Consider the following 27861-nt stretch of genomic DNA (forward strand, 5'->3'; position numbering starts at 1 on the left):
CGACGAGGACTCAGAAGAGTGAGAGGAACGGTAGCGGTGGGAGGGCAACTGGGTTGCAACAGAAGAGCGAGAGGAAGTGGATGGAGGTGAAGGCAGGGAGGAGGCGGAGAAGGGGTGAGAGCACGGCGGTCGGAAGCAGCGCAGGGTGGACGGGGCGAGCAAGCGCGACCTTGAATGCGACAACTAGGAGAGGAGAAGGAGAGGTTCATGGTGGGATCTGGAGAGAATGTGAAAGGGAATGTGGAGGGTGCCAGACCCATGTGTCAGCACGGTAGGGGAGCAGGACGGCGGCAGAATGCGAGTTAGTTAAGAAAATACTATTATATATTTTTTAAATAGTAGAGATATATCCATACGAGTGAAATTTTCCCGCACGCATAGCAAAGCTAGTTATGGTACGGAGCAAATAAAGGATAACTCGAGGGTGTACACCCGAGTATCGCTGTGCCTTTTTCCTCGGCGGCATCAAAGCGCCCGATGCATGTCCCGCCCCACGCAGACAAGGTGGGCCCGAGGCGCGCTTTGCATATTCCCTTCGTGGACGGTGGATGGGAATGGACCGGCTCGCGTAGTCGCGTTCGCGTCTCCTTTTCTCTCTCCTCCTGCTTTTTTTTTTTTCCGAATCGGCGTGCACCCGCACCCAGACCAGGGAGCGAGCGACGAGGCCAGTCGTGCGCGGCGCGGAACCGAGGTGGACTCCGGTCGGGCACGTGTCGGCCGCGCGTGGACCGAGCCCATAGACCGCCCCGGTCGTGGTGGTGGCACGGCGCAGGTGGATTTCCCTTGGACCAGTTCAAATCTTACGTGGGCGGCGTCGGCTTTGGCACGGGCCTGAAAAGGCCGGCGCTGGAAGGTCAGGCCCAGGTCGGGCCCAACCGATATGGCTAGACGGAAGCCCAGGAAGGAAGATTGAGATTTTTTTAATAATCATTTTTAGTTTTATTTTTGCAGAATTAATACGTGATTTCCAAGAATTTCAGAAATAATTGTGTGTCGCGACACACAGTGTGAAAGTTAGGAATCACGCAACGGAAGTGTAACACCACGTGGCTTCGTCGTTATTCCTTATTTTCTGGTTGTTGTGGCACGACAGGACGATTATTTCTGTTTTTTTAAATCACGTATTAATTCTGCAAAAAAGATTATTATTGAAAAAATCGATTGAGATGCCTAGAACACATGCTAAGATCAAGCAAGGTCCACACTTCCAAAAGGAGACCAAGAAGTTCAGCACGGTAATCATCTCAAGGATTTGATGGTAGCAAGTTTATTTTTTATCTAGTATCTCTAATGTAAAAGCTGAGAGCATCGAGCGTCAGCTCGGTTGGTAAGGACGTAACATCACTCCCGAGGCGGTCCGTATTTGAGCACGAGTGCTCACACGGGTATGCATCAGTTTGGGCACATACGGAGTGTGGGGGCTCGACTCTACAGTAGAGTTGAGCTTAGGCGGGAGTTTTGCCCTAAGATCTTCACAACGCAGATAGAATCGTATTGTTAAAAAATATAAAAACCGAGAACTCATATACTTTAGATTTTTCTTAGAGAGAGAATCATGAACTTTAGATTTGACACTACTACTAATATGAATCAGAGGGTTTTTCTAGAAAGAAAAAGAGCACAGATTGAGATTGAGCCTTTTCTAATGGTGACATTTACCATTATTCCATGATTTGCTACACATGGTATGGTAGTATTATATTTTTTCCACTTGACAATCTTTTTCTAGTTTCTTATTGCTACTGCACCACAGCTGAAGGCTGACAATCTTCGCTTCATCGGCCTTAATGTGCCAAGAACCAGCACAAATAGACGGCAAACACGTCGAAGGTAATTAGAGCGGATTGCAAAAAAGTCCGAAAAGGTTGTTAGTTAAGCCTGGCACATGCAACTATTTATCACAATCAGTGCTAATGAAAAGCTGTTTATCACAATCATGTTAAGGCTTACACGGTAGAAAAAGTAAGTAAACTCCTTGCAAAAAACAAAAACATGTATAAAAAATAATCGATCAAACTATATATGATGATAAATAATGTTTATCACGGTTAAGAAAACAGTCGCGGTAAATGACCAGCATTGATTTAGGTAGTGTTCATATGTGTTGTTCTCATGAAAACAAAGGTAAATGAGAGAACTTTTTTAATTTGAAATAATGAAAACAAAGGCAATCGGCTGGCTGTAACAGGCCTGTTTCAAATTTTGAATTCATATTTATGGTTCTCTTTGATTTTTTCAACTCATGTTAAGCATGTCTTTTGAGGAGCTAAGTTGAAATGTGCATGGTTTACTTGTGATGAGTGATTGATATTGGCATTTATTTGACTTCAGGATCTTCGGTTTTACATGACCTTTGATGTGATTTGAAATTTCATTTGAGCATATTGATTATGGACTAACTGGAATTAGAGTTGGAGATATGTGTTTGTTTGTCTCATGGTGTGCAGGTGATGGATGCAACTTGGTGGTCGACAGCGGGATGATCGGAGCCAAGTGGAGTGCTGGTGCCGGACAATCAAGGAGGTCGGGCGGAGTCAAGGGTAATTCTAGCTGAACACGTGGAGGTCAAGCAAAGCATGTAAGATGGATATAGACGGCGTGTTGACAAAGTTAAGCGAAGGGGATGTCAGTGCAAGTGATAAGGTGGCCCGAGGGATCGGGAGTGGGGGAGACTTGCCGTCGGTCAGGATCGCATGATGGAGTACATGTGTCGACAATGAAACGCTTGATAAAGGTGTAAGCAAGGCGGTGAGTCACGCTTTGAGAAGCGTGCAGGTGGTTTCGCGATTTGGTCTTAAAACCGTGTGAAGGCTGGAGGAGTATGTGGCACCATCTTGAAGCTTGCGTCGAGACGAAGTTAAGTTGTGAAGATGTCGCGGCCGTCCAATAAATGGAGAAAAAATGAACCAAAATACCCTCGGTGGTAGGTATGAGTGTACTACAAGATATGAGTATTTTGTGAAAAGTTAGAAAACTTAGGAGTCAAGTTTAATAGGCCTATAAATAGAGGGGTATGTCTATGAAAGAGTTTAAACCAGTCACTTGAGCTCTCTTGTGCCACCCATTTGAGAGCTTAAAGTTAGGATTTTAGAGGAGAGAAAGATGAGTGCTTAGCTTATGTAATAGGTGAGAGTTTTGAGAGATAAATCATTGTAATCCACATAAAATAGGGTTGACCTCTTTGAGTAATGAACTTTATGTTTTTGCATATGCTTGAATTCTCCTACTTCTAGTTTCTCTCTATTGGTTTCCTTACAAGTTTGCAAGTTTTCAGTTTCTGATTTTGATTTTCGTTTTGGTCTTTTGGACTGAAATTTCAGCATCTTGTGAGGTCATTTTTCTTGTTGCTAGAGGCATAAAATTTGTATACTCACGTATCTAGTTTTTGATAGCGCATTGGTAGCTTCCGAAGAGAGAGAAAAAAGGAAAAAGAAAAGGCGAGAACGCACGTGCCCAACCGAAGGATGTCAAGAAGTTAACACAGGTATAGGTTCCGCAGGGCCACGACCTGGCCTAGGCTAGCGGCGTGTTGTACATGGCACGATCGTTGCTCGCCCATGCCTGTTCGAGCGCTTGCTACTGCTCCTCGCACCACCGCGTCGTCATGTCCTGCCACGTGTCGGACTAGTTCACCCAAAAGCTTAGTTAATAGAGAAATATAGGTAATTCACTTATAATTCAACGTCCTTCTCACGTGTAGGCTTCCTTAGTCCTCAGGTGTAAAAATAAGAGTCAGCTGCAATATTAAGTTGTATGTACCAATTAGTTCACCCAAAAGTCTAAACTGATGAGAAAAGATAGGCAATTCATTTATATTTTAACAATTGGAACATCGATGCGTCGTCCTCTGTCTAAAGCGATGCAGAGATAGGGATGATGACAATTGCACCGGCTTCGACTTCTTCTCCATCTAATCGTCGTTTGTCTCACGTGAGGCGAGAGGACAACATGCATGGTTCAGACTCGATTACGGTAGCAGTTGCGTGTGGCCTGTGCGGGGCGTTCCTTGGACTAAGGGTGGAAACTAGCAAGCTCGGCTTAGCTCAAATGAGCTCATCTATGGGCGAGCTGAGCCAGACTCGACTCAGTTAGGGTACTGAGCTGAAAAACTTGCTCGGCTCGGGCTCGTTGCTAGCTCGGTCCTTCTCCCTCACAGCACAAGCTACGACGAGACGCACAAGCTCTTTTTTGGTTGTTATATGGAGCTTGGCAGCTTGATCTCTAGCACCAGTGCAGCAGCATTAGCTGTTGCTGTGAATCGCAATAGGAAGACGAGGTCAGTCTCCATGGAATCCAAACTGCTAATGGTATGATGATTTTACAAATATAGATCAGCTACTTGACTATATTATATATATACATATGGTTAGTTATGCTAGAGATTGCAAGATGCTGTCGCTACCCTTTTTTATGTGCTCTTGAGTAAAAAAGGGAACATTATGTAGATGATGCAGATAATTAAGGGGCCATTGGTCTGATTGCATGATTGAATGAAAAATGTGAGACAGAAAAAAAGACAAGATAGAGGGACAATAATGACAAATATACTGAAGATTTGAAGATCTGTCTATATAATGGGCTAGTTTATCTGTAGATTTTCTTCTGAATTCTATAGGAAATCAAACATCGACCTCATGATCAAACAAAATCCCTTTCCCTTTCCTACTGAATTCTTCCAATTATGTTGCCTCAAGGCATGGAAGGAAGGCCTAGCCTAGACAGACACAGGCCAACCTTCTCCATCTCTGCTCTGCTCTTGTTCACGTTTTCGGCACAAAGTGAACTGTCAAGCTTATCAATAGTCTATGAGTTTCACATTTTCTTTCATCTCTCTGCTTGTTCAATCTTGAAATGCTTCAGCACTCTAACCCCAATAATCTCCATGGACTTTTAATATCAGATAATCTCTGCACTTTTATATTCTTCCTTCAGATAATGTTTGCACTAGCGGTTGAGCGTGCACCTTGCTCCCTTGACGGTGAGGAAGGAGGCAATGGGATGACACCATGGGGCACCAAGGCCTGTGTCACGGTGGGGTCCTTGAACCAGAAGAGCCGGCCCTGCTTGAGCATGAAGCACCATCGACGCCACACCTTGATGTACTCGCCCTGCTTGTTGAGTCACCCCGAGCGCTTTGCCCCATGCCAGAACTCGACGCCACCCGCTGCGTCGCCATTACCGCCCCCGCCCAGCGTAGAGGAGGAGGAGTCTGTGCCTATCACCACAGGCTAACTTCCTTCACGTCGTGGGATTTGGGGATCAGGAGAGGGGTTGCGACTAGGCGACGAATCAAAATGTGTTGGGCAGGGGCAGTTCATTCCATGCTGGATTCGATCCCAAGCCTTTGGGCAGCGGCTGGCCGAGTGTGTGTTGGGCTAGTCACTAAGCCAGCTCGGGCTAAACGAGCTGAGCCCGAGCTGGCTCACGAGCCTTATTTTCAGCCCTAGCCTTATTTTCAGTCCTAGCCTCAATTTTTATTTTCAATCCTAGCCTTGATGAGAAGTACAAAATAATCACCGGGGAAAAGTTAATTTTATATATCATACTCAGTAGAGTTGTATATTCAGCACATAACAAGGGAATATACTTGACCACAGATGATTGCATCTGATCTGATAGATTGGATCATGAGTCGCAACAACTTCCTCCTCCTGCTCATTTGCTTCCTCAGGATCTCTGTAAAAGAATAGATCAACCTGCAAAGAACATTGTCACATAATGTCACGTCCTAAATCCTTAATCACATAATTAAGTATAATTATGCTTCTTAAGTATTACGTTTAATTTTGTGTGACCTTGTTTTGTAACTCCAGAGCAATTCGTTTAAAGTCATTCGGATAAGAGAAAGAAAATTAGGAGAGAAAAGAATAAAAATCGCATTGGAAATACCTCCTTTCCCTAACATGTGGGTCCTACCATCCCAACCACCAAATGGGGCAGCACCACCTGCTCTCTCCCTCCTCCCTCACTCCCCACGCCCTCACTTGAGCGGCACAGCTGTTGCAGCTCACCCAGCCCCCCTCTATCTCAAGCTCTCTCTCACTCCTCCCTCGAGCAACTAAGCATATTGCGCCCTTGTTCAATTGAATGAAGTTTAAAGTTGATAAATTATGCTTATGTATATTGCATGTTTAGCGAGTCAGTGTCTGGTATAAATGGGTAGATCCTATGTTGGTTACATTAGCTCTACCTTGAGATATTGTTTACTTGCATCCTTGTAGCCTTGAGAGCATGTTGTCATCTAAGTACAATTTCGACTTAAATGCTTTGCAATGCATATGTCACATGTAGAAATCGAGCGGTGGAATGTTCCATCGTTCACGAGCGATAGGTTTAATTCTTGATCACAATGTTGGATATGGGTTGATGATAGTTGTATGGGTGGTGAGTATGAGACGAGACATGAGCGGTACTAGGAGGTGTTTATCCTGCCCGGATGTGGAGTTCCCTAGGTAGGTAGGGAGAGGAAAACGGACACTGTAGACCGCTTGCGTCATTTAAGCACCAATCGTCAGTGTAGTCGGCTTTAGCACTTATCATACTCACCGCATGTCAATCTAATGGTAAGACGAGCCGAATACCTTTGTAGCTGTGGTCATTTGGGGCCTGGACATCGACGGTGTGAGCGGGCGGGCTTGTAGTGGTACTAGTTTGCTCCGGGAGTAGTTCTAGTACTGCCGTGCTGAGACATGCATGTTTCAAATGATCGGGGCTTATTGGGAAATGTTGACATGAGTACCCCCTTGTATGGACCTGTGTGGTCATGCAAGCCGTATGGTCCTCAAATCGTGTGGGTCTAGGAGTATCCCCCTGCAGGGTGTAAAAACATTTCGAAATGCCACGCTCTCGGTCATGAGCATGCTTCTGTTCATCTGCATCGGTCGTAGAGTTTTCGCTTGTGGTTCATGGTTGGATATGTGGGAGATGGCCGAGGTGGTCTTTGTTATATGTATGTTCATAATGGTTCCTTTTATTTATGTTCAGTTGGTTATGGCAGGTTAGAGTTATGTGTTTGTTGGTTAAGTTTGTTCCTCACACATATATGTCTCGGTTGCTTACCGCTTATGTTTAACTTAACCTTGTGGTTTTTCCTTGCTAATGGCTCAATGCACAATTCTTGGAGTCGAGCTATGTATATGTGCTCTATATGGTTTAAGTCTTGCGAGTACCTTTGTACTCATGCCTGCGTTTTTAGTGCTGCTGGTGAGGAAGAGCTGGTGTTTGGCTACTTCGTGCCTGCCGATCAGGGTGGCGGGCAAGAGTAGTGCATCCTACTCTCGGAGGTCGTGCTTTTGGGGTGGAGCCTAAGGGCATGTGACTCCACTCTTTTTTGTTGTATAGGTTTATGTTTCCGCTACGTAGTTGTTGTTACCTTTATTGTAAATTATTGAAAATGATTGCATGCTAAAGACTTGTAATATAAATGTTAATTACTTCCTTTTTCTTAAGCTATGTTGTGATGCTAGTTGTTGGAAGGTATGTGTTCCGATCTTGGGTACAAAATACGTGCCGGGACTACCAGGATGATATTCTGTTTAATCATCGAGGTTGTGATTATGAATAATGATCCTCCTAGTGATTAATTAGAATATTATTTGGACGGTTTCCCACAACGTAGTATCATAGCTTGGTTTAATGAAGTAGCCTAAACATAATTAGAACGTTGTTTAGTAAGTGGTTAACTTCACTAAGCAACTCACTAAAACTTCTTTTGTGCATCTTCTTGCCAATATGTATGAACCTGCTATATTATGCCCCTAAGTATAACATTTGTAGTTGTAACGCTTGATGGGGTGAGATGCATTTGAGAAAGATACGTGTAGTTCAGAAGCGAGCACGCCTTCATGTTTCATTGCTCATTTTGCATCATGCCTTTCAACATGCATTTTCATCAGTATGTAGAATACGGACCCAAGTAAGCGAGATCCGACATAGCAAGTAGCATTAGTTGGAGTTGGATTTTTCACCTATGGCGGAATTTAACCTTCACATTTCTTCCTTCTCATCGTCACAACAGGATGAGCACCCGTGGCAGTTTGGGTGATCTTCCTGAGGGTTCTAATGAGAATAACCCGCCTCCACCGCTGAGCATGGCGGATGTGCTAATGCAAATTTAGCAAAACCGTCAAGCTCTAACGACACTTCTTGAAGCTCTTGTGCGTAACATGGCCCCTCAAGGAGGAGGTGGGGCTGAGCGCCGAGATGACTTCTCGGATTTCCTTAGGACTCAGCCGCCTACCTTCATGCGGGATGAGGATCTTCTGGATGCCGACCACTGGCTCTGGACTATCGAGCAGAAGCTCGCCCTCCTCGGATGTGAAGATCACGAGGGGGTTGTTCGCTGCTCATCAGCTTCAAGGCCCGACGGGCGCGTGGTGGTCCAACTACCTGGCCTTGCACCCCGCCAATCATCGAGTGTCTTGGGCGGAGTTCCGCCAGGCATTCTGGGATTTTCATATTCCTAAGGGTCTTATGGAGATCAAAAGAAGGGAATTCATGGACCTCAAGCAAGGAGATAAATCAGTGATGGAGTACGTGCAGGTGTTCAACCACCTTGCATAATATACTCAGGATGAGGTCAACACCGACGAGAGAAAACAATATCGCTTTGTCAACAACCTCAATTCGAAGATGCAAGACCGGCTATCCGTACATGAGTTCACCGACTTCAACAAGTTGGTGAGCACGTCCATCACAGTGGAGTTCAAGCTCAAGAACCACCAAGAGGAGAAGAAGCGCAAGAGGGGTCTGTCGCTTTCCATGGGCGGGAGCTCTCAACGCGTTCGCACGGAGAATCCATCTCCACTGTCTCACATGTCGGCATCGACTGCTCCACGACCAATGTGGATGGTGCAGCGCCCGTCTTCCTCCGCTCCACAAGGATAGTCTGCAAGACCCGTTGGCTCTCAAGTGAGCGTGACAGGTGGTCCCGGCGGCTCGTGCTACAACTGCGGCCGTGTTGGCCACTATGCTCGGGATTGTCCATATCCTAAGCCGGGAGCTGTGGTGACCGCTCCAAGGCCACCACTTGCTCAGTCTGCACCGCAGTCTTCTCAGGCCACCCGCGTCCCCAAGCTGAGCGCACCACACCACCGCTAACGAAGTTCACGAGGGTGATAACGTACTGATGGGTACGTTGAATATGAGTTTTAATTCTGTCATCATTCCTGCAGTTGTTCTTTTTTATTCTGGGGCTTCTCACTGTTTCAAAGCGATGAGTTATACACGGCGTCATGGGCTGAATGTTAGCGCCACTCCTATGCCTTATCTCATAGATACACCTGGAGCTGAGGTTCTTATTAATCAGTGTGTTCCCAGAGCATCGTTGGTTATCAATAAGATACCCTTCGGTGCAAATCTGTTGGTAATGAACTCCAAAGGGATAGACATCATCCTGAGGATGAATTGGCTTACCAAGAACAAGGTTGTCATAAATTGTGCTCGACAGATCGTCACTCTTAATGGTCTATCCAGCACTCAAGTTCATTTGAAGCTTAAGGGTGTCAATCCTTGTCTTTATGCCCTGAAGGCTGTCCCCACCATGGATCTGTTAAGCCTTCCTGTGGTGTGTGAATTCCCGGATTTCTTTCCAGATGAGTTGCCAGGGATGCCACCCGACCGCTCCGTGGAGTTCTCTATTGATCTAGTGCTTGGAACGGCCCCAGTATCAAAAAGATCTTATAGGATGCCGCCAAATAAATTGGCGGAACTGAAGGAGCAGTTGAAGGAGTTGCTAGAGAAGGGGTTCATTCGTCCGAGCTCCTCACCTTGGGGATGCTCGGCACTCTTTGTGAAGAAGAACGATGGATGTCTTCAGATGTGTGTTGATTACCGTCCTCTGAATGAGGTCACTGTCAAGAACAAGTATCCACTCCCGAGGATCGACATTCTGTTTGATCAGTTGACCGGTGCCCGGGTTTTCTCGAAGATTGACTTGAGATTGGGCTATCATCAAATCAAGGTCCGACCAGAGGATATTCAAAAGATGGCTTTCTCGACTCATTATGGTCTTTATGAGTTTACTGTTATGTCCTTTGGCTTGACGAATGCCCCGACGTTCTTCATGTACTTGATGAACATGGTATTCATGGAGAAACTGGATAAGTTTGTCGTGGTTTTCATCGATGATATTCTTATATACTCTAAGACTGAAGAAGAACATTCTGAGCACCTTCGTGTTGTTCTTGGCCGACTCCGAGATCACCAACTCTATACCAAATTCAGCAAATGCAAGCTTTGGCTCAAGGAGGTTGCATTCCTAGGTCATGTCCTATCAGAGAATGGTGTTGCAGTTGAGTCGAGCAAGGTGCAGGATGTGCTCAGTTGGGTTCAGCCCAAGAATGTCACTGATCAGGGTGGCGGGCAAGAGTAGTGCATCCTACTCTCGGAGGTCATGCTTTTGGGGTGGAGTCTAAGGGCATGTGACTCCACTCTCTTTTGTTGTATAGGTTTATGTTTCCGCTGCGTAGTTGTTGTTACCTTTGTTGTAAATTGTTGAAAATGGTTGCATGCTAAAGACTTATAATATAAATGTTAATTACTTACTCTTTCTTAAGCTATGTTGTGATGCTAGTTGTTGGAAGGCATGCGTTTCGATCTTGGGCACAAAACATGTGCCGGGACTACCGGGATAATATTCTGTTTAATCATCGAGGTTGTGATTATGAATAATGATCCTCCTGGTGATTAATTAGAATATTATTTGGATGGTTCCCTACACATAAGCAGGAAAGGAATAAAAAAGATTCACACACAATGCATCTCCAATTTGATAAATGAACAGTATAATACTCTTGTATACCATGACTTCCCACTTGTGCCCAGGGAGGATAGTGCCCCTTCATCTACAGAACCATCTTGGCAAAGAATCAGAACATGCATCCAATGTTGTTCCTCTCCTTGTTGTTGGATGGAATTCCAATATTGACATATCGCGTCGAGGGGGGGGGGGGGAGTCAGTGTTACAGAAGGCAATGGTCGGGATGTTCCCCATAGCAGACTCCTTGATTGGCTGCAAACAATTGTGCATGACACATCATCATCAACATTCCAGCATGAACCAAATGCATATATTGGAACAGTGAAATGACAATTCTTCTCACCTGGTAATTAGTCCTTGGGTCAGTGAGGATGAGCGGGTGGGGCTCGCTGAAGGAGGTTTGGAGCTGGTTGGTGAATGTACCTAGGGTGTGCCTCCTAGCAATAGTGTGAGAGCCAGTGTACTGCATGAATTGCCCAAATCTTGTGCTGTTGATGCAGCAGGTAAGGTGAATCTCTAGCAAACTGCCTAACCTCTTCAAATCTCTAACGAGTGCAACCCAGAATGGGTGGCGACGGTGGAGACGACAAGATGAGGAGTCAGCGTTCAACACTCATGCGATGGACCGGTAGCGGTCCAACGGATGGGGATTGGAGCATCGGCGGTCCAGCGGATGGAGGTAGGGCTCTGATGCGCGTTTTCCCGATCTTCCGAAAGGTAATATGATAAGTTGATTGGTAGAGCTTCGACATTGATGATCCAAAGGCTCCGAACAGAACAGATCGAGAACACTCGCAAGCACTACACCACTACTCTGTGGTTATCAACCGTGCCAAGACGCGGTTGACCTCGCTAATCAGGCTTTTCCTGCAAGCAAATCAAGAACATAAGTAAGAACAGGTAGATGCAATCTGAATATTGCTAATTACTAATGAAGTACTCAGTTAGGGTTCAACAAACCGATAAACAGCGTAACTGTCTAAAACAGAATAATCTAAGCTAAACTCGGGCCTAAATTACGATGGCTATTGTGTATATATAAGGGGGATGTGAGGAGGTCAACCTAGGGTCATGCAGCCGTGGAAAGAGACGTACACAACTTGGACTCTGACTCCGACACGATTACAAGACCCAACTAGGTTCAAAACGATGACACAATACCTTATTCCTTCGACTATGACTACACCATAAGGAATATTTGGTCGAGCTCATATCCAATGGAAAGCGCTCGTAGTAAGCTTTCTAGAGTGTCCAAGATTGCCTAAGACGGACTTCGTATGAGAGAGTTATATCTGTTTTACTGACGTGCTGTCCTGGGACTCGACCACGACCATGACTAGAGCTCAGCCTCGAGTTCGAGTAGACTTGGCCTTCGAGGGGTGATGTCCGAGTAAGGTTGTGCTGCTTCTCCCACATTCCTAAGTAATAAAACAACATAAGAATTTAGTAGTAATCCATCCAATGAAGCATGAATAGCATGGGACGAGTTCACCTGGTGATCTAATTATCGTGCACGTGCTCTTGTAATTGGACCTTGTATGATTTGAGGATTATTGGCGGTATTGATCGTATCTGAAGGAGCCATGGGCTCATCATCCTTCCCCTCTTAAATTGGAGTCATCCTCAACTCAAGCTCATCTTCTTCTCCCAAATATGGCTTCAAATTTGAAATGTTAAACGTGGAACTAACCCTAAAATCTGCAGGTAGGTCCAATTTGTATGCTTTATCATTAATTTTCTCAATTATCTTAAATGATCCATTAGCTCTAGACATCAACATTGACTTTCTTAGTTCTGGAAACCTATCCTTCCTCAAATGCAATGAAACTAAATCACCCAGTCCAAATTTTATTTTCTTCCTACCTTTACTTCCAGCAATCCTATACTTTTCAGTCATGCTCTCTATATTATTTTTAGTTGTTTCATGTAACTTAAGAATAAATTCAGCACGTTTCTTAGCATCTAAATTAAGTCTTTCAAAAGTAGGCAAATGTAGTAAATCAATAGGAGCACGAGGATTAAATTCATACACTACCTAGAACGGACTTACCTTGGTGGTGGAGTGTACCGACCTGTTGTAAGCAAATTCAATATGTGGTAAACACTCTTCCCACATCCTCAAATTCTTCTTTAGAACTACCCGTAACATGGTCGATAATGTGCAGTTGACGACCTCTATTTGACTATCAGTTTGGGGATGACACGTAGTAGAAAACAACAGCTTTGTCCATAATTTATTCCAAAGTGATCTCCAAAAGTGACTCAAAAACTTTGTGTCATGATCCGAGACGATAGTATTAGGCACTCCATGTAGGCGAACGATTTCCCTGAAATATAAATCATCTATGTTTGTAGCATCATCGCTCTTGTGACAAGGTATAAAATGCGCCATTTTAGAAAATCTATTCACAACTACAAATATGCTATCCCTCATCCTCATTATCCTAGGCAGTCCTAAAATAAAATCCATAGAAATATCTTCCCATGGTGCACTAGGAACAAGAAGAGGCATATAAAGACCATGTGGATTTAAGCAAAACTTAGCTTTGTTGCAAATGGTACAACGTAAAACGTAGCGCTCGACGTCACGTCTTATCTTTGGCCAAAAGAAGTGGGCGGCTAGCATATCATCAGTCTTCTTTGCTCCAAAATGTGCCATCAATCCTCCTCCATGCGCCTCTTGTAACAACAAAAGACGAACGGAGCTAACTGGAATATATAGCTTGTTAGCACGATAGAGCAATTCTTCATTCAGTATATATTTATTCCATGTCTTCCCTTCGTTACAATGTTCAAGCACTTCTTTAAAGTCCAAATCAGCAGCATATGAGTCCTTAATGGTCTCTAAACCAAAAATCTTATCATCAAGTTGAGATAACATGGTATAACGCCTAGAGAGCACATCAGCAATCACATTGTCCTTTCCTTTCTTATGTTTAATGATATATGGAAAAGACTCAATAGATACTACCCATTTAGCATGTCGTTTATTCAGTTTAGCTTGACTTCTAATACGTTTCAGCGATTCATGATCAGAATGTATAATAAATTCTTTGGACCATATATAATGTTGCCAAGTTTCAAGCACACGCACTAAAGCATACAATTCTTTATTATAAGTGGAATAATTCAGACTAAGCCCACTTAATTTCTCACTGAAATAAGCAACATGTTTACCTTCTTGAATTAGCATACCTCCAATTCTAATCCCACTAGCATCACATTCTAGTTTAAAGGTCTTACCAAAATCAGGGAGTTGGAGCAATGGAGCATGGGTGAGCTTCTCTTTTAACAACTTGAATGCTTGTTCTTATGCAGATCCCCATTTGAAAACTACTCATTTCTTTGTCAACTCATTTAATAGAGCAGCAATGGTGCTGAAATTCCGCATAAATCACCGATAGAAACCTGCAAGACCATGATAGCTTCTCACTTGAGTAACAGTCTCATAGGTTGGCCAGCTCTTTATGACTTCAATTTTTGCTTCATCCACCTCTATTCCCTATGGAGTAACAACATAGCCAAGAAAAGAAACTCGATCCGTGCAAAAGATGCACTTTTTGAGGTTACCAAACAAACGTGCATCTCTCAAAGCGTTAAAAATAACACGTAAGTGATCAAAGTGTAGTTCATATGACTTGCTCAAAATCAAGATATCATCAAAGTAAACCACCACAAATCTCCCAATGAAAACACGTAAAACTTCGTTCATCAAGCGCATGAAAGCACTAGTGCATTAGTTAACCCAAAAGGCATTACTAACCACTCATACAAACCAAACTTAATTTTAAATGCAGTATTCCATTCATCTCTAAGTTTCATCCTAATTTGGTGATATCCACTTCGTAAGTTAATTTTAGTGAAAATTATAGAACCACTCAACTCATCAAGCATATCATCTAACATAAGGATAGGGTGACGATATCTTATAGTAATATTATTGATGGATCTACAATCAATACACATACGCCAACTACCATCTTTTTTAGAAACCAAAAGAACATGAACAATACAAGGGCTAAGACTTTCTCGGACATACCCGCGGTCCAAAAGATCTTGGTCTTGTCGCTGAATTTCCTTAGTCTCTTCCGGGTTGGTCCTATATAGAATTCAATTTGGCAAAGTTACTCCTGGAATCAAATCAATTTGATGTTCAATCCCTCGAATAGGTGGTAATCCCGGGGGTACTTCAGCTGGAAATACATCCACAAACACCCGCAAAAGGTTAGCAACAGCAGGAGGCAAAGAGCTAGATATATTCTCAAGTGAAACAAAAGCATCTTTGCATATCAAAGCATAGCATGGCAGCTCATTATCACAAATTTCAGCAAGGTCAAATTTAGTAGCAAGCATAATACACCCTTTAGTCTAATTCCATCAGACTTAGAAGTTATTATTGCTTTCTCCTTTTTGGGTGGAAAAACTTTTTCCACTACCTGCTGATTTTTAGATTCATTCTCAAACTATTTTCTCTTATTTTCAGCTAATCTTTTGTTTATATTTTACAATTTCAGCAGAGGTTAATGGTAGAAAAGTTATTTTCTTTCTTTTACGCATAAGGGTGTACTTATTATTTATACCATGATGTGTTGCATCAGTATCAAACTCTCATGGTCGTCCTAACAAAAGAGAGCATGCTTGCATAAGAACTACATCGAAATCAGCACAATCATGGTATGAACCAATAGAAAAATACACCTTAACTGTTTGCATTACCTTCAACTTACCACTATTGTTGAACCATTGAGTATGATAAGGGTGATGATGATTTCTTGTCAACAAGGCAAGCTTCTTGATCATATCTGAACTTACAAAGTTATTGCAGCCTTCTCCATCAAAAATGACTCAAACACGATAATCCTTGACTATGAGGAACATCTGAAACAAATTGTGGCGTTGTAGCTGCTCCGCTCGCTCTATTTGAGTACTTAACACTCGCTGCACAATGAGTGTCCTATAATTCTCCGTAACAGTTGCACTTAATTCTTCCTCATTGTCGATATCCGTCTCATGTTCATCCTCATCGCTTGCATGGTTAGCTGCAAGTGCATATTCATCCTCAACATCACTAGCTTACATATCCACCGTCTTTTGTTACAATGTACGCTTGCTGACTTGGACAATACTTCATGACGTGGCACATTCCTTTGCATCGGTGCCATACAATCCCAGTCGATCAGCCTGTAGAAGCAACCGAAGAAGAGCTCTTGGCTGACCCCTGCATACTTACAAATTTGCTTACCTCGGGAGCATGTGACGGTGTCGAAGGTACTGCTGAACGCGCCATACTCGAGAAGGGGGCATCAGAACATGTAGCTAAATATAGGGCTATTTTTACTTGTCCCGGTGTTGATTTTGAAGCGGTCGTGCTTCTAAAATTGCTCCTAGGCCTTTGTTGTTGTCACTGCAATTCTTTTTCTGCCAGATATACAAGTTGGAATAATCTAGGAACACTATTGTATTCTTTGTAATCAACTATATCCGGAATTTCACGCTTTAACCCTCCATAAAAGCGTGCCATTGCAGCCTCTTCATCCTCAATAATATCACAACACAACATACTAATTTGTAGCTCCTGGTAATATTCTTCTACGGATCTATTACCTTAGTTTAAGCGCTATAATTTCTTACACTAATCACGTTTAAAAGAGGGTGGAACCAATCTGTTACACATAGCAACCTTTAAAGCATTCTAAGTAGTAGGAGCTAATCTGCCAATGCATACCCTATTCCACCATATGATTGTAATATTTTTAAATTCACTAGTGGCTTCACTAACTCTATGCACTTAAGGAACTAAATGAGCATTAAACTTATGTTCTATCATCATCTCCCAATCTAAATACCTTTCAGTATCATAAGCACCCTCAAAAGATGATATAGTAAACTTAACCTTAGCAAATAAATCATCATTAATACGTGGGTTATGTTGCTGAAAATTATTACCTCTCATACCTTGACAATTGAAGTTCAATCGGTTCCTTTGTCGTTCATCAAAGGTGTCACGTTCTTGTCTCAAAATTTCATCATCCTCGACGGACTCCTCTTGTTCATAGGCTGCACCATGAGGATCCACTCGACCATTGTTCGGTGGCGGATTAACCAATCGATCAAAGTATGTATTGAGCATTGCAATACTTTCATTAAGTCGTTGCAATAAGGTATTGGTTCCCGCAAGCTTCTTGTCAATGTGGTCATTAATAGTTTGTCGATAATCATCCAACAACATTGTGAATTCTTCCCTCAAAACACTCTTTCACATCCGATGCTTCTCCTGCCATAGTTAGTTGAAGATAGAAAATAACGAAAGATAAATTATCCCTATCAACTACTAGGTGGTGGAGGTGGACTCACATACTCTCAAGCGTCTTACCATGCTCTTGCAAGTGTTCTTACCAATTACCGCAGTTGGCACAATCGGTGGCTGGATCGTGATACCTTATTGGGTGCGAGTGAGATAGTTGCAAGGGGAGAAACTGTTCTAATCAAGAGAAAGTGTAGCTTGAATATGCAATATTTAGTAGCAAGGAATGACAATAATTGAAATTAGATTAGCAAAGCTGAATAAAAGTCAACAATACTCGTCACAGTTGCTGGCCCGAATACGTTCCTAGAACTAGCTCAAGCAAGTCAAAAACTATAACAAACACAAGCACAAAGGAACAAAATTCACAATGCAAACTGATTCTTTTTTTGAATTCTCTCTTTCTTCTTTTTTTGCACTCTTTGCTTCTTCTTTTTTTTTGGCACTCTTTACTTCTTGCTTGCTTTTTTTAATGTGACACAAACTCAAAAACTCTTCTACTGTCTTTTCTAAGACCAGTGAGGTATGTGGGTCACAAATTTTTTTCGAAGAGCAGGGGTATAAAGGTAATAAAAAGATTCTCTCTCTCTCTTTGAACTTTGGCTACCTCTGTTTGGGCTATCGAGTGATACTCAAACTTTGTCGGACAATGCTCGATATGATGAGTTCGTAGGATGTCCGAGAGCAGCCAGAAACAGATAGACTCCAACTAGGTTGTGGAGGCAACAACGAGTGGGTAGTTGAATCTGACTAGGTGGTCGAACCCGAAAGGATGGTAGGATTCGAGAAGGTGGGCGATTTTGACTAGGTGGTCGGAGTGACTGGTCGGGACCTCGAGTGTGTGGTCAGAGTGGCCGTTCGAACCTCGAGTGGGTGGTCGAAGCGACTAGAGGTCGAACCCGAGTTGATGGTCGACTCGACTAGTAGTCGAACTTGAGTAGATGATTTAAGCGACTAGTGGTCGAACACGACTTGATGGTCAACTCGACTAGTGGTCAAACTCAAGTAGATGGTTAAAGCGACTAGTGGTCAAACACGACTTGATGGTCAACTCAACTAGTGGTCAAACTCGAGTAGATACACAATCTCGGCTATAGCAAACAAGGCCAGATCGAGATACACGACAACTAAACAGCAAGACTCGACACTAAAAACTAGAACACGATGACTCGACCAGCAACAAAGACACCGACGATGGACTCAAACTCAACGGCGCGAATACTTAAAATAAAATTGTGAAGGCGCAAAGTGGTTTGGATAGCGGAAAAACTAAGATCTAAATATTTTTATGGAGCAATTTTTTGGACTCTAGGTAATGGAAAACGACGAAACAAAGGGGATAACTGAGATTACCTAATGGGGAACCGAGGCTCTGATACCACTTGATGCGCATTTGCCCGATCTTCCGAAAGGTAATATGATAAGTCGATTAGTGGAGGTTCGACGTTGATGATCCAAAGGCTCTGAACAGAACAGATCGAGAACCCTCGCAACCACTACATCACTACTTCATAGTTATCAACCGTGCCAAGACGTGATTGACCTCGCCAAGAAGGCTTTTCCTACAAGAGAATCGAGAACACAAGTAAGAACATGTAGATGCAATCTGAATATTGCTAATTACCAATAAAGTACTCGAGTTAGGGTTCAACAAACTGATAAATGACGAAACTGTCTAAAACAGAATAATCTAAGCTAAACCTGAGTCTAAACTACGACAGCTACTATGTATATATAGGGGGGACGTGAGGAGGTCGACTTAGGGTTGTGCAGCCATGGAAAGAGGCGTACAGAACCTGGACTCCGACTCTGACACGATTACAAGACCCAACTAGGTCCAAAACGGTAGCACAACATCTTATTCCTTCGACTCTGACTACACCATAAGAAATATTTGGTTGAACTCATATCCATTGGAAAGGGATCGTTGTAAGCTTTCCAGAATGTCCAAGATTACCTAAAACGGATTTCGTATGAGAGAGTTATGCCCGTTTTACTGACGTGCTATCCTGAGACTCGACCATGACCACGACCTCAACCACGACCACGACTAGAGCTTAGCTTCGAGCCCGAGTAGACTTTGACTTCGAGGGGTGATGTCCGAGTAAGGTTGTGCTGCTTCTCCCACGTTCCTAAGCAATAAAACATCATAAAAATTTAGTAGTAATCCATCCAATGAAGCATGAACAGTAAGGAACGAGTGCACATGGTGGTCTAATTATCGTGCACATGCTCTTGTAATTGGATCTTGTATGATTTGAGGATTATTGGCGATATTGATCGTATCCGAAAGATCCATGGACTCATCAGGCTCGTTTGCTTGCAGCATTGGAATTGTTGCCTAGCGTAGGCAACACATATAGGCGTTTGATTTGGATGCCTAGGGCTGGATGCTACTGCCTAGCCCAGGTAGCTCCACCAGGGTCCCAACCAAAGAAGCCCGATAGTGGAGCGACGTTGGTTTGGCGGATGGGGATTAGGGGCATTAGCCGTCAGGCTCTCAAGCGTTATCGTGTGGAGATGTGGAGTATTGGGGTCGTGGTCAAGGAACAGGTGGAGGTGTGGAACTTGGAGAGCTAGGGTTCCAACTGAATGGGCTGGGCTGACTGCTGAGGCTGAGGCCTGAGGGCCGAGCACTCGAATTTGGGTGGCCCGACAGGCACCCACGGAAGAAATCAGGAACTAGACCCCAACTCACACCTATTTCGAGCACCTGACCCGCTAGATCCGTGGGTGGGAATTCGCATCCGAATCCACATTCGTCGGTCACATAACCCCAGGCACCCAAACCTGCGGGCATAATTGCCATCCCTAGGTACCATGATCTCTGCCTCCTCCCACGCATGCTCCACCCGAGTGTCGTCCATTGATGGTGGCCTGGGGAGATGGCAGACAACACACGCTGGTGCACCGCAAAGGAGGTGGTCACCATCATCGACAACAAGATTAATCATTGAGGATGCCGCTAGGCCAAGCCCTGAGGCGGTGGGTGAGGCCAAGAGTAGTGGTGATGGGAAGAGAGAGAGGGGCAAGGAAGAGGAGCAACAAGCACATGACCAATTTGATGCGAAGGAGTCTTGTCTTACCGACGGTGCTGAGAGATGGTGAGCCTTGTATGGCTGCAGGTGTGATAGCGGAGGTTGTTAGCACAGTGGGTGAGCATGGTGCACAGCAGTCTTGACAGCTTGATAACGTCTGGATTTGAGCACCAGCGGTACTCTCGCCGCTCGAATCCACCTTACACAGTCAGCCAGTGACACCCATAAGAAAGAAGATATAAAAGAAATGGTTGAAGAAGAAAGGCGCAAAATAGTTCAAAAGTGACACCAAAATAAACATTTGGTGGATCCGGTAGCACCTTCTAATTTGCATATGGAAATCTGGCCGATGCACTATCAAATAACTAAGGAACTGTTTGATTTACATCTCAGCTTTATCTAACCAAAATTTGGCCATGCCTAAGTAATTTGGCTTGTGACCGTGCATTGGCTATGCTCCAAAAAATTTGGTCATGCCTGGCTACAATCAATAGCAATCCTTGGCATGACTTGAGCCAGCAAAACGTCAGCCCCAGAATTTGGCTTGGCTGTAGCAACGTCTTTGCCGATGTGTTATCTAGTAATTGGCAGCATTAAATACTTTACATTTTAGATTAACTTGCTTCAAATTACTATAATTTCTAAACCATATGATTCGTGATCCGTTTAAACCATTGTATTTCTTACAATTTAATATAGAAAATAAGACTAGTATTACCCATATTTTAGTAATGAATATAATGACATATGAACCCATATATCATACTTATAATTTTTTATTGCAATAACTTTAATTTAGCTGCAAACCCAACACTATTTTCTAAATCAAATTTTAATTATCCATATTGTGGGATAATCATGACCAACTTGTTTGTGTCAACAAACAAACGGCCCCTAATAACCCTTTTCCCTCTCAGATCTCTCCCGCCCTCCCTCTCTATCTCTGCACTCTTTTCTCGCTCTGCAATGACCGACGAGCCCTTGGACGCGTCGCCGGCAGCGACCTCCGCCGTGGCGGGCGCGGTAGGAGCCGCCGCCCCCGCCCCCGCCCCGGCGCTCCGGCCGCGGCGGGAGGTGTTCGAGCACGGGTTACAGCCGATCCCTAAGCTGGTCTTCCCGGAGGGCACGCTGATGCAAACCCTAGCCCAGCTGAAGGAGAGGATCGAACCGGCGCCGGGGGGCGCGCGCGTGGGCGCCGCCGTGCTCGCAGAGGCGCTGCAGATCCCCGCCGAGCAGGCGGCGCTGGCGCTTGGGACGCTCGCCGCGGTGCTCCCCGCCGAGGACCCCGCTCTCGGCGAGGACGGCGCGGGGGAGGCCGACCTCCGCGACCTGCTCCTCTTGCTCTACATTCAGTCCTACAAGCGCCTAGTGCCGCGCGGCCACAAGGACTCGCCTGCCGTCACCGACGTGTGGCCCTCCACCTCAGCCTTCGACGGATACTTCTCCGCGCTCTCCCCGATCCAGGTCAGGTCCCGATCGTACCCTCCCGGGTTCTTGTTTGATATTTCCCGTGCTCAACAGCTTGTGGCATCCCGCATCCGTTATGATTAGCGTGTGTTGGATTGGACAGCAACAGAGTGATTCGTTCGGATGGATTTTGGTGCGAAATTGCATGCTTCTTCCAATATAGACTATGGGTCTCGGATATGGATTTGACATCTGTATAAGAACAAGAAATGATGATACTGTGATTAACCATTCCGGAAATTACTCTTAATTGTCTATTGGAACTTTAGTTTTGTAACTAATAAAGATAGTATTTTTCAATTGCTATTGCTGCCTTACGAGAACAAGAGAAAGCTTTGTATTCTTTCCCCTGTTTGTTACCATTATTTTTATTATTTGAATGTACATGCAGATGCATTTTTGTGCTGTATTTTGTATGGAACTTTGGTGCATTTTTTGCTGGGGTTTTGTATGAAAAGGGGCATCGATGATTTCATAAATGGTCAAAATGTTTGATTGTAAGGGAACTCATTATGGGGAGGTGGGAACAGCTTTCCCCAGTAGCCAGTTGGAATCTTGCATTACTAAATGTGCTATTTCTCCATTGCAACTTTACGTCCACTGTCGTATTTCAAATAAAATGCTGTTAGATTGTAATATTAGATAGGTCACCAAAGGTTGATGTGATGCTTCTTGCATTAGTAATAGTAATTCAGAAAGTTGTAAGAGTTGGGACAATACTGCAGCTTGTTTACAAACTAATGTAACATTTGCACTAGTAACAAGGTATAATTTTGTCTATTAACTAATTCAGAAAGTCTGTTACACGGTTGACGAGTTAAGAAAATACTGCAGCACAAAATACTGTTGTCTCACCATTGATAATCATCCCTTTTCTATTTCATAATAGATTCTAGTATCTATTCTGTAATCATGTCCTTTTTTAGAAAGGCTATGTCACCTGTTGTTGATATTTTCATTCCAAATACTGTTTACATATATTATTATATCCTCCAATCCAAATATCAAATTATGCTGTTTAATGATTATTCAATACAGAATTCTTAAAGAACTATTTTTCATGAAATCTGTGCTCTGCAAACATGGGATTGCTCTAATTTAGTTGCATCTTCGGTTTCTTTTGCCAGTATAGAGACACATAACTTCTAATTTTTATTTGTCAAGCAATTTTTTTTTGGAAAAAGTAGTCATTGTTTTTTTTTTTTGTGTTATGTCATTTTGCAGCTTGTACGCAGCAATAGTCGCCGGTTTATGCCTTCGCAAGCAGATGAAGAAGCTCATCAATTATCTTATTTACAAAAGCATATGGCCAACATTCTAACTCTTTTGGCAGATTCTGTTGATGGAGAGGGCGATGAGTCTATGGTTAGTATTCACTTTGTCTATTCTTCAATCAACGTTTGTTTTGCTTAGTCGATATAGCTGTATGTGACAAAGTTGATTAATATCAGTGAAGTCATAGCTGTACACAGAAAGCAATGCTAGGATGTTTCTGTTGGACCTAAAGGTGTTCAAGAACTTAGAAGATCTTAATTGTAATTTTGGATATTAAACATGATTATAAATACTAAATAATGCTTTGTTTATTCATTGCAGGCAATCCAATCTATAGGCTAGTGTAAACTACTCAGATGATTATCAGTTAACTTTTGGTCCTTTATGCTTATAGTTGAGCTAAAAAAAAACGTAGAAGCTACCTGGAGAAACTCCTGCCCAGTACTCTTTGCTACCAATAAGACAAAATGATATATAGATAAAGGAATGTCAAGGATGCTATTTGGTGATCAAGAAGAATACAGATGAATCAGATAAGATACTCCTGTGAGCTGTTGAGGATAACGTGACTTCAAACGTCTACATCTAGGAAGCACCAAAAAATGTAATAGATTTGTAGACTGCTTTGTAAAATGAAATTTCTCGACAAATTATTAATATTTTTAAAATAAAAAATATAGCTAGTCAATCTTCTAAAAAATATATGAAACACTGAATAATGATCTTGGTGTACATGATCCATGTTTATGTACTATTACTGAACACAGTAATCCACATCTCTGTCATATTGGACCACTCTGATGAAAAATACCGTGCATTCATTACTGTTGGATATGCTTGCTCTGAAGATTCCCCAGACAGTAACTGTCATTAGAATTGCTTTATATGCAGGTATTTACAATGGAGACTTTCGAGCACCTTGGATTTCTATTACAGTTCTCTGAAGGAACTCATTTAAGCCAAGCAGCTAGCTTTTTCGCAAATTCTGATACCGGCATGCCTGCTGCTCCTGTACCTGCTGCTCTGGTCCATGATTGGATTTTGCAGCATATAGCTTCTACGTTGGAATTTACTGTAGAAAAATCCACAACAAAGGAATACAGCCAACAGACTGCATCTGACCCTGATGTCACAATGGCAGATGCTGTCACAAATACAAGATTTCATAGCAGCTCGCCAACTGGCTCTTCAATGCCAAATAATCCTGGATACTACCGAAATACAACATTTGTGGAGGGTTTCTCCAAAACATCTGTTGTCAAACAAGCATCTGATATGAAAGGGCATTCGATAAAGGTATGTATGTATTTGGGTTTTGTAGTAGACAATATGTACCAAAAAGGAACTGAAGATGGTTGTCCTCTGTCCTTTGTATTTATATGTTTTAGCTTCAAGTAAAAGTGATTGTATGTTCAAGATTGGCATTTGAAGCTGAGGTGGGCAACGATTAATGACATAAAAAATGCTTTTTGTAGGTTTTGAACTGCCACGATTCTGTTATCTACATTTTAGCCCCACTTAAGTATGCTACCGTCTGTGGATGTTCTGACACTACCATTGTTCTTGGTGCTATTGGTAAGGTATGTATCTTATAATTTTACAATCCATATTATATTTCTGTTTGATACTGAATACAGTATGTAAGAGTATGAGATTCCTGGATGACTTTATATTAGAGTTCTATTATATAATTTTTGCATACTAGAATCAAGCATCTGCCACCGTATCTAGTATTAAGCCAAAAGATATTCCATGTTATCAGGTTGCAAAAGTGGAGCATTGTGAACGAGTGCAAATTATTGCAGCTTCAAAGCGAATTTGTATTGCCAATTGCCGTGAATGTATCTTCTACTTGGGGGTAAATCACCAACCACTTATTGTGGGGGACAACCATAAATTGCAAGTGAGTTTTGCTCTTGTCATCTGTGATTTTCTCTCATCACTTCATCAGATGATGTGTATCGGACTATCGATGTATACTACTATATAATACTCCTTTTGATAAAAAATAAATGACATTTTTGACTTTTCACGGTCTTCGACATGCAACTTTGACCACTGTGTTTCTATTATAATATATTTATAATATATAATAAAAATATAATATTATGAAAGTATTTTTCAAAACAAATCTACACGTATGACTTTTATGTTTCCAAACTAAATATTTTGGAAGCTATTGATGGTCAAAATTTTAGAAGTTTGACCGGATCTTGGTCAAAACATCAAGTATTTATGACGAGAGGGAGTATATTAATATCCCATCTTTTTTATTAAAAGTAAAGAACATTGTGGACAGTTGGAAGGGAAAAGTTAGCAGGATTTAGATGTTGTTATTGAACCTAAGTTTATAATTTATTTATTGAATTTGATTTCAAGTTCTCTGCTTTAACTTTAAAACATGGCAACAAATGTACTTTAATTTGAACAGCTTATGTACTTTGATTTTCAACAACTTGAGTACTTTAGTTCGTGTTTTAACAGGTTGCTCCATTTAATACTTATTATCCACAACTGGGGGAGCATTTGACACAAGTTGGTGTGGATCCCGATGTCAACAAGTGGGACCAACCTTTTGTATTGGGAGTTGTTGATCCACATGACTCATTATCTCATCCTGCTGGGTTTTCTGATGTCCAGGCTGAGTCCGCCACTTGTCTAGATCCTGATCTATTCACAAACTTTTTGGTATGTCAGCTATATGTTAGTCTCCTTGATTATTGCAGCCTTGCAGTAGATTTGATAAAACTCCATGAATTCAATCAAAACTTTAGGCTTTTATGCTGAGCAGATGTCTTGTTTTAATCTGTTGGTGTGTCGCAATTTGTTGCATGTGATGCATCTGTAGTAATACGGCTATTATTTATTTCTTGTAGTATTCATTGTGTCCATTGCAGCTGTAGTAAGAACTGAGAAGTCATTTTAGCATACTTGGTTGTTACTAAATTGGCAACGTTTACTTTCCACACATCCACCGAAGTTGAATATGGATCATAATTGGTTGTGTTGTGGTTATGTAAAACCCAGCAATTGATGCATTTTGAATGCCTACAGTATTTTTTCCCTTGCAACTAAAAAATGACAGTCTAGCTAATTTTCTCTGCAGATCCCTAGTTGGTTTGAAGCACAAGGGCCTACCAAATACAATCCATTTACCTTGCCTGAAGTTTATTGGGCATCCCAAAGAAAAAAGGTATATATGTCCAGTTCAATGAAGCGATAACAAACATTTTTGTATAGCTTTCTAAACTTTTTGTTTAGGTCAGGAAGGGCTTATTCTGGGGAGGGGGACTTCTGCTATATTATATTAAGGCAGTTTGACGTAACTATGCGAGATTGAGGGATTTGATTAAAACAAGCATACATTGTTTATATATTTAACAATATTAATAGAATAAAATGTGGTTGTGTTCTGATGTCAGGATAGCTAGAAAGATGCAAGTTATGGAGTGTAAGTGTAATTTAATGCAAGGATGTTGGTAAAAATATTCTATTCGTTTAGTTTTTTTTACCTTAATCACTACTCTTATTTAAATAGCATTATGATTTAAAATGAGATAAACATTATTCCTGGTAGCGGTGGGACATGTAAGGTTATGTGGTGCAGTATTGGATCAATGGATTCAATGACCCCAATATTAGTCACCAACAGCACGATTACCGATTAGTTATCTCCATTTTATTGTCTTACTTTTTAGTTACATATTCCTGAGCATGTCATGTAAAAAAAAATATTTGTACATCTTAAAGAAGTTTTACTTCCTTACTGTACATGTTCAGCATGCTTCTCTGGAGGATATTCAAAAGAATATTCGGGAACTGGATATCGATGATAACCGGAAGAAAGAACTGGCATGTGCCCTTCATGCTCAATTCAAGGACTGGTTGTATGGTAAGTTATTTATACAAGTGTTTGCATGTTTTTTTTTTTTTTTTTGGTTTTACCTATCTGTGTCCTACCAGTTTTAGACTCAGTATCTGGTTGTTTTGAGGTTTCGGTGTTTCTCTTTAGTTGGCCCATCATGTCACCTTGGCTCAACTTGGTTGGTTGGTGGGCCAGTTTTGACTCCTTGCTAGAAATTTTTCCAATCCTGTGCAGTTGATTGCTTACAAATTATGCTGCCATCACTGGTAACTATCAACCACCCAAAAAATATACTGGACCCTGCCTGGATTCAGGATTTGTTGAGTTCTGGATCTGTGAAACTTGGGCAGACTACTGTAGGGACACCCTTAAGATGGTTAGGCTTGACTGTTGTTTCATCATCTCTGATATGTACATACAAATATTGAATACATTGACTCATAAGTGTCGAGGTTGGTTGGTTATTTTATTAATTAGGTCATATGATCTTCATGGACTACTTCAGAAGTTGTAAACTCAATCCATTGTTTAGTAGAGTGACAATTTCAGCTGGTTCTTATCCTTTTCACTTTCCTCCAGTGGAATCTTGTCCATTGCAAATGTTTGTTCACTTGAACTGGAATGAAATGTTTGAGTGACTTGAATCCTGTTTCAGCTTCAGGCAATATCCGCCAGCTCTACTGTTTGCAAGGTGAATAAGTGTACAACGGCATTCATCCAATCATCTGTAATTGCACATGTGCATTTGCAAGATTGTGTATCCTTCACCCAAATTCCTTCAGCAGTTCAAATTCGTGCCTCCAAAGTCGAAACGTGGCATTCAAGCTGATTTTACATTAACCGTGCTGATTCCACATGATCTTTCAGCCTGTTGTGTTTGTCAAAGGAAGAATGTAAAAAATGTACTGTATTTTTTCTAATTAGTTTTTATTTGTTGGTTGTACGGTTGGTGCAAAGGGCACTCATCTTCCGATTTGCTACCTTCGTATTTGTATCCTTATAAGATTTATGTATAGTGGTTACACAATTCTTTCTTCTTGGAGAAAATATTACTTTTTTGCTGTCAGATGGGGCCGTTTACACATATTGTGTCTGCATTCTCTTTACTGAGAAAAAAAGTTTGTTTACGCTGTAATCTCATTCCGCCATGGAC

The 27861-nt window shown here is 42.2% G+C and overlaps 1 protein-coding gene across 1 annotated transcript; it reads left to right on the forward strand.

Annotated features, from left to right (window-relative positions):
* The first annotated feature begins 21030 nt into the window (after window positions 1-21030).
* Window positions 21031-27774, forward strand: LOC133927034 (uncharacterized). The gene is made up of 9 exons (XM_062373284.1): window positions 21031-21565; window positions 22793-22933; window positions 23735-24139; window positions 24319-24423; window positions 24606-24746; window positions 25328-25531; window positions 25950-26036; window positions 26624-26735; window positions 27364-27774. Exons 1-9 carry the CDS (start codon window positions 21068-21070, stop codon window positions 27405-27407), a joined length of 1737 nt encoding a protein of 578 aa, XP_062229268.1. The 5' UTR covers window positions 21031-21067; the 3' UTR covers window positions 27408-27774.
* The last annotated feature ends 87 nt before the right edge of the window (window positions 27775-27861 follow it).

Source organism: Phragmites australis, chromosome 8, assembly GCF_958298935.1.
Source record: "Phragmites australis chromosome 8, lpPhrAust1.1, whole genome shotgun sequence".
Classification (NCBI taxonomy): domain Eukaryota; kingdom Viridiplantae; phylum Streptophyta; class Magnoliopsida; order Poales; family Poaceae; genus Phragmites; species Phragmites australis.